This window comes from Electrophorus electricus, chromosome 10, assembly GCF_041902795.1.
Source record: "Electrophorus electricus isolate QZ-2024a chromosome 10, ASM4190279v1, whole genome shotgun sequence".
Lineage (NCBI taxonomy): Eukaryota > Metazoa > Chordata > Actinopteri > Gymnotiformes > Gymnotidae > Electrophorus > Electrophorus electricus.
In genome coordinates this window covers 24,018,277-24,026,006 of record NC_137506.1, presented here as the reverse complement: position 1 = coordinate 24,026,006, position 7,730 = coordinate 24,018,277, and the positions used below count along the sequence as shown (strand labels likewise).

Genomic DNA, 7,730 nt, shown 5'->3' with positions numbered 1-7,730 from the left:
TAACTGCAATTGATGATCATGTTTTTAGTTAATATATGGTGGCAAGACAAGGCAGGTGTCACGATTCACTTCTGCTAGCATCATGGTCATGTAGCTTCCCTGTCACATGCTTCTTTTTATCGGTTTGTTTCCTGGGTTTCGTTCCGTGTGCTTCTTTGTTTGTTTTAGGTGTTCTGCCCCTTTGTTTGGTTTTCCCGCCTGTCACCTAATTCACCAATTCCTGGTTTGGTTCTTTGTAAGCGCTTGTATCTGTGTTCGCCACATTATGTCGCGGGGCATTGTTACATGTCCGGTCTGGTTGTTGAATGTTTTCTGCCATGTTTTGTCTGTGTTCTTCCTTATTTGCTTGTGTTTGCCTTTTTGTTCGTTAGGTATTCTGGTTGTTTCTTGTAATGACTTTCCTGTCTTCTCAACTCTGGTCTGTTCTAACATCTCTGTTTATGGATTTGCCCATAATAAACCTCTCAGTGTTTGCATCCACTGCTCACTTGCTCTGCGTTACAGTAAGATGCCTTTTTATTGCTCTTTGTTTTTATCAAATCAAGTGCTAGTGATGATTCTCTGATTTTGATTAGCAGCTTCACATTATATGCATTTGTTGTTCTTTTACCCATTTTTTCATATGTATTCTAAGCCATTTAGACAAATTAAGACAAAATTTAGACAAATTAAGCAAGACAAAATTACAACAAATTTTAAAATCAAATGTTATACTTCACTCCTAAATACATTTTATTGGACCTTATCATACCCAAAACCCTTTGTCAAGGAGCTGTTAAACACTTTCCTACACCTCCCTCCTACAATATCAGTCACAATAACCATTTGTGTAGGATTAAGTGAAAGTCCCAACAAGCTTTTACATGTCTTGCCGAGTGTTGTTTGTGATGTAATTAACATAGAACCCCTAAGACAGAATGACTGGACTAGACATTAAAGCCCTTACAAATCAAAACTGTTATTATAAATATATCAGCAATGACATATATGGTGCAGTAGTTTATTCAATCTGAACATGCTTTTAGAATGTTGAGAATGTTAACTGATAAAAGAGTAGCGAATGTAACAGTAATAGCATCAATTAAAATAACATCAATGTATACAATAAAATTTAATAATCAACTGGAAAATGCAAGCAAACATAGCACACAAACACCCATACTCTCCCACACCCATACTTTCACACGCACATATTCTCACACGCATGTTCTCCCACACGCACCAGAGCCTTTACTTCATCACATTAGTCAATGTTATCTGAAGGAAAAAGACAGTGACCAATAAAAAATAAATAGGAGGATCTTATCATCTTTTGTCCTATTATTATTATTATCATCAGTACCACATTCACTATCAACATAACCATCAACATCATCAAGATTGAAAAACATTATCAACACAAGCTTTATAGCACCATCATCATCATAATCACCACCACCAGCAATATAATCTTTATCATTATCATCACCAAAACCGATATAGGAATATTTGGCTGGTTTGAGATTTGGTAGATTTAATTTGAAGCTAAGAGATTTCATTATGGTCACTGTGATTTATTTTAGGATTAGAGTTATATGAAGATTTGATTTCAATTACAGTTAGAATTATGTGTAGTTAGTCTACAGAAGCCTCAAAGCTCACCACTGTTACACTGTACAGCTGGTAGTACACCATTACTTTACAGCTGGTAGTACACTGTTACTGTAGTAGCATAGCTGTGATTTGTCAAAAAACAATTGCAGAATGCAGACTTACAGATTTCACCAACAAGTGACAAAAGATCTCTAAACAGCAGCTGAGAAATGCAACAATGGCTCTGTACTGAACCGCCATGACTCACATGATGCAGAAAAGCTAGTCCATGCATTTATCACTTCAAGATTGGACTACTTTAAGGCCTTACTATCTGGCTGTACCATTATGTGCCTAAACAAGCTATAGCTATTTTAAAATGCAGCAGCCAGAGTTCTTATTAGAACTAGAAAATTTGATCACATCACTCCTATCTTAGCAACTTTACACTGGCTCACTGTAAAATTTCATATTGATTCTAAAATACTTCTAATAACCTACAAAGCACTGAATGGTCTTGCCCCACAGTACCTTAGAGAACACAGTACCTTAGAGAGGTACAGGCTCTTTACTAGTACCAAGAATAAGAAAATCTACCACAGGGGGCAGAGCCTTTTCCTATAAAGCTCCCATACTATGGAATAATGTTCCTGTAAATTTGAGACTCAGACACAGTCTCAATTTTTAAGGCTAGGCTGAAAACCTATCTGTACAATCAGGTGTAGATCTGGGGGTCCATGCGCATTGAGTTATGGTAAATTGGGATGTTCATGATGCTGCCACTTCACCTCTCTTTTGTCACTCAAGTTTGTGGAGTGCTGATGTTCCCCTCATGCCTGTTTCCTTCTGGCTCCATCCTTTTAGCTGTGCTGCCATAGCTAGATCTGCCAGTCCATCTTTGCACATTATAGTTCCCTAAATTACACATCCTCATACCTGGACATGCCTGATAATTTATTCTCTCTTTCTGCCAAAGTACACCTACCCCTGATGTCATGATATTGCTGAGCTTCAACCTGTCTCAGCTGCCAATGCTACTCCCACCACCCCCTGATTTCTCCTGCTGTGGCCCAACACACCTCCACCCAAGCCAGCTACTTCTGAGTTGCCCTTGATGGACGTTCTCTTGTGGGATGGGTATTGGACACATGCACAACATCAGGACTAGACTAGAATACCAGACTTCTAGAATACCAGACTTCTAGAATACCAGACTAGACATTAATTGCTTTTTTCCCCCATTACATTTTTATTTATTTATTTTTCTCGTAAAATTGTTACTATTGTTGGCCAGAGGAGGATGTCCCTCCCTTTGAGTCTTGGTTCCTCTTAAGGTTTCTTCCTCATGTTTTAGGGAGTTTTCCCTTACCACTGATGCCCTTGGCTTGCTCACTGGGGGCTTGGACTTGGACATTTGTAAAGCTGCTTTGTGACAACATCTGTTGTAAAAAGTGCTATATAAATAAATTTGATTTGATTTGACTCAGCACTAAATCCTCATGACTGTACTTAACCATTATGGCTCTGTGTGGAATGTCAATGTTTTGCAGCTGAACCTTCATCACACTGTACTGTACACTCATGACTCTTCTGAATCCTCATGACTCTGTACAGAATCTGTGGTATGGATTATAGAATTTATGACAATCATAAACACGACTAAAACAAACTAAAACATGCATTATTAGGCAAATAAGTTTTTTCCAGTTTGAAAAGTACTATTTTCAGGAATAGATTAAAAAAAAAATTACACACTAAGTGAAAGACATGCTCTTCTTCCCCTACTTCTTCTTCTCCAGGAAGTTGGAGGGCACCCAGCCCCTGTGGTTGGGCATGGTGTCAAGGGTACGGCAGTACCACCAGCCATTGGAGCTCCTTTCCAGAACCTCAAGCCTTGTTCCTGCTGGGAATGCCATTGATTCTGCATCACCATGGTAATCAGCGATGGAAACATACTCTTCATGGAGGTTGTTATGGATGAGATGTGGTTTGGGCTTCACCATGGAAACAGGAACAGAGCGACCTGTGCCAGTGGTGACACGGTGGGTTGTCTGGGAGCAGAGTGATGTGACCATGCCTAGAGACTCATTTTTCCAAGTAGTGCCAAGTGGGGTATCCCACTTTGATGGGCTGCTAGCATAGTCCTTAGTAACACTGGCCTTGTTCTTAGTAACACTAGCATAGTGTTTAGCAACACTATTTTTGTCCTTAGTAACACTAGCTTCGATCTTAGCAATGGCAGTGTTATCCTTTCCTTCCTGCGGGCCCACTGGGACCCCACTGAGCCCACTCAGTGGCCTAGTGGAGTCCTGCAGGTTGAGGTTTGAGTTGGAACCGCTCATTTTCTGACCACACAGCTCATTCTTTTCCCCACATGCCCACCTACCCTGCTCACTGTCTGAATCCCCAATGTGTGTACCTGCAGTGTGTGTGTGTATGATAGGCTGTAGATAGTAGGTGGGCACCCAGCCCTCTAGCGACCCCCAACGGACGAACCACCACCCACTCGTCTGCTTCTCCAGAACCTCCACCAGCACTCCGGCTGGAAGGCTGAGTTCTCCAGCTGCCTCCTGCTGGAATTTTGCAGTACTGCGGTATAGTTGAGGGGGCATGGCTTCAGTACTGATAGACAGCTCAGTGGAGGAGCTGCAGGTGATCATACAATTGTCCACTGATGTGGCACAGTCAGACTCGTTGGACATATGTGATGTGGAGTCGATTCTACAATCATTCTGATTTGGCTGATCTGCAGGCTTCAGGCTGCGCCTCAAGGAGTTCAGATCCGGGTTGGTGGGTTTAGGCCGGATAGTGGGTTTGAGTTTGGACCCTTCCAACTGGAGCTGAAGAGTGGGTGGAGGCTCTATGGGGCTGTGGGGTTCAAATGTAGGTGCATCATATTCAGGGGGATCCCACACTGGCCTCTGACACACTCCACCGGGTGACTGTGTCTGTAAGTGTTTGGTTTCAAGGTTCTGTGTAATGACTCCAACCATGTCATTTTTATACAGATATTGGTCTTTTCTACCTTGTCTCTGCAGATCCTGGTCAATCCTGTAGATGGCAGACTGTAAAGAAGAGAGGTCTGAGGCTTTCACATCTCCAGGCAGGAACTCGAACTCCAAGCCCACAGCTGGAACATCATACTCTGGCTCCTCGTATACCCGTTCCTCCTCATGGGTCATTATCTCTGACTCTATACATGGAAGTGAGGTCTGCTTTTTGATTGGTGGAGCAGGGGGTGGGACTTTGGGGCGTGTGAGGGTGCTTGTTCGCCGGTTTAAGCTTGGTGTTTTACGCTTGTCAATGTAGGAGCAGGGAGCCCAGCCCTGCTTATTACCAATCTGCACATACCACCAACCACCTGAGTTCTTCTCTATTACCTGCACACACATACAGGCACACACGCTTACAAGATTTGAATTATGTCGAACATTTCTCTGTTTCTTCCTTTGCCTATTTATAGTCACCCAGCCATCTATCTGCTCACTTGTCCTGCATGTCTTGTCAGTGTGGATTATGCAAGAGGTGTGTGGATGGAATGGTCACCTCAGCTCTCTGCCCTCCACTGAAGCTGATGCCGTCAGTCAGACATGAGTGAAACTCTGCAATGGTGTAGTACTCTGCAGGCACACAAGGGGGCTCTGGAGGCTGAGGCAGCTGAAACCCCTAAAGAAACGTAAACAATTTCTATAAGCTGAATTTTGACTGTGTCAGCTAAAATGTCAAAATATTTTAGTTTACCATTTTAATTTCAGTTTTCATTTTAACGTCACAACTTGTCAACATATGTATTAATGCTTATTTTATTAATTGCAATTATGAAGAGACTTCAGTTATACTGTTGTGGCATATGGCCATGTTTTTAAAGAATCTTTGATCTGAAACCAAATCAAACATCTCTTTGATCAACCTGAATTAAATGCCTCTTTGATCATAATGAATTAATTAAAATGACTGACCAGGCTGTTTTCACGACGGGGAGGGTGTTTCTGACTGTAAGCTGAAGAGCCTGAAAGCGGGAAAAAATGGTCAAATTCATCTTACCAACAGATAAAAATGGACATGAATAAGGGAGATAGAAAAGGTGAAAAAATGAATAGAGAGAGGGAAAGGAGAGAAAGAGGGAGACAGAGAGGGAAAGGAGACACAGGGAGCGGGAGAAGGAGAGAGCGAGAGAGGCAGATATGGTGGGAAAGAGGAAGTGAGAGACAGGAGAGTGGGGTAGAGAGAGAAAGGACAATGAGAGGGGGAGAAAGATGTAGAGAGAAGGGAGAGATGGAGAGAGAGGAGCGAGACATGGGGTGTGAGAGGGAGAGCGAGAGAGAGACCGAACAGGGCAAAGGAGAATGGGGTGTGTGGTATCTATGATGGACAGTGAGTGTGTTAGAGGTATGAGTGGTGTATGCAGTGTGGATGGGTATATGTGAGACTGTGTTATATGCAGGGCATGTGTCTGTGTATGATGCGTGTGTCTTTTGTGTGCAGGGTGTGTGTGTGTGTGCATTTGTGTGCATGTGTTGTTTGCAGGTATTTCTGCGTGCGCAGTCTGTATGGGTTGTGTGTAGGTATTTCACCGTTCTCTACACTGTGGAATCTCTGTGGTGATACCCAGGCGATGGAAGGGGTAGGGTGAGCCTTTGGCATGGACACACTGGGACAACACACACTTGGCTCTGTAACAGACGCACTCGTACTCCCTTCCAGGACGGACGCCCACACATTTGTGTCTGGATCTTCCACATCTATAGCAGATGCGTGTGTGTGCAGGCTGTAGTTAGGACATTTTTCACACTCTCTGAGTAAATGTGTGTCTGAACCTGTGCCATCTAAGATAGATTTGCTAACTTCATCAATGTCCTCAGTGTGCATGGAGCTGTCTGTGGAGGTGTGTGTATTACTGTCTATGGACATGTGTGTATTGCTGTGTGTGGGGGTGTGAGTGTTCTTTGTGGTCTCTGACTTTATGCTGCTGTGTGAATCAATGCTTGGATCAGACACCGGTTGCTCTGCTGGGCTCATGTCTGCTAGTGTGTCTGTATTTCTACCTGAGTGGGTGAGTGTGTCATTTGTGGAGTTTATATTGCTCAGAGTGTGTATATCGTTTGTGGAGTGTGTCTTGCTCAGGATTTTTGTGTTGTTTGAGGAGTGTGGATTGCTCAGAATGTGTGTGTCATTTGCAGGTTTCCTGTTCAGCAAGTTACTAATATCCATCAGATTTCCAATGATCTCCACTTGGCCAAACACAGGTGCTCTATTAGTTTCCATGGCAATAGCCTGGTCACTCGGGGTAACAACATCCTGCACCTTCCTCAGGTAGGCAGCAGGAGCCCAACCTTCTTTCCCCCCAGAGCTGAGAAACAGAGTATTAGAAAAAAATCTGTTAGATTTTGAAAAATCCTGGTAGATTTAGAAAACTGTATTATAAATGTGTTTAAAATTACTTCGAGCAGAATCGCATGAAGTTAAATTAACAAAATAAACCCCAAAGTCATATTCTGTAATTAAAAGTACTCCCTGGGGTTAAAGGAGCTCTCAGTGTTTAAATGTACACTATAAAGGAACACTCTGTGGTTAAAGATAGACTGTATGGGTAAAGGTAGACTGTGATTAAAGGTAAACGCTGTAATTGTGTGTCTGTGTGTGCCTGTGTGTGTCTGTGTTATGCATGTATGTTTAAAAGGTGCACTCGGTGGTTAAAAATACACTTAGGAGTTAAAGGTGTACTGTGCGATTAAAGGTACACTGTGGTTAAATGTACACTGTTTTTTTGGCTAAATGTACACTCAGAGATTAATGGTACACTGTGTGTTTAAAGATACAGTGTCCCTAACACTAGCTGCAAAAGATGTCCCATAGATGGAGCACATGAAAAAAGAATACAGGAAGTATCAGACAAAGGTTTTAAGGCTGTAGCTATGATTTTCCCACTACATGTAGAAGTCAAAAGAGGAGGAAATATCCTCTCCAATTGAAGAAGTTCCTGTACACTTGGGTTACACCTGACAGAGTGGAGCTTTAATTCTAGTGTTTACCGTATGAACCACCAGCCGCCTGGGCTCCTCTGAATGACATCCACGGTTTCTCCAGGTTCAAATGCTAAATCATTCTTGTCTGAACTACTGTAGGCTGTTACTGTCACATAATGTCCTGCTACAAAG

The 7,730-nt window shown here is 42.5% G+C and overlaps 1 protein-coding gene across 4 annotated transcripts in view; it reads right to left on the bottom strand.

Moving 5' to 3' along the window:
• Positions 1-986: 986 nt before the first annotated feature.
• sh3pxd2ab (SH3 and PX domains 2Ab) overlaps positions 987-7,730 on the bottom strand; it is a 19,847-nt gene continuing 13,103 nt past the window's right edge. For 3 of the 4 annotated variants that reach the window (XM_027000264.3, XM_027000262.3, XM_027000265.3), the window contains 5 exons: positions 7,605-7,722; positions 6,147-6,922; positions 5,532-5,581; positions 5,119-5,238; positions 987-4,952 (listed from right to left, as the gene is read on the bottom strand). In XM_027000264.3, coding sequence (XP_026856065.3) covers positions 3,354-4,952; positions 5,119-5,238; positions 5,532-5,581; positions 6,147-6,922; positions 7,605-7,722 — 2,663 coding nt within the window. In that variant the 3' untranslated portion in view covers positions 987-3,353. The remainder of the gene's footprint in view (positions 4,953-5,118; positions 5,239-5,531; positions 5,582-6,146; positions 6,923-7,604; positions 7,723-7,730) is intronic. The other variant, XM_027000263.3, reaches the window with a different exon arrangement.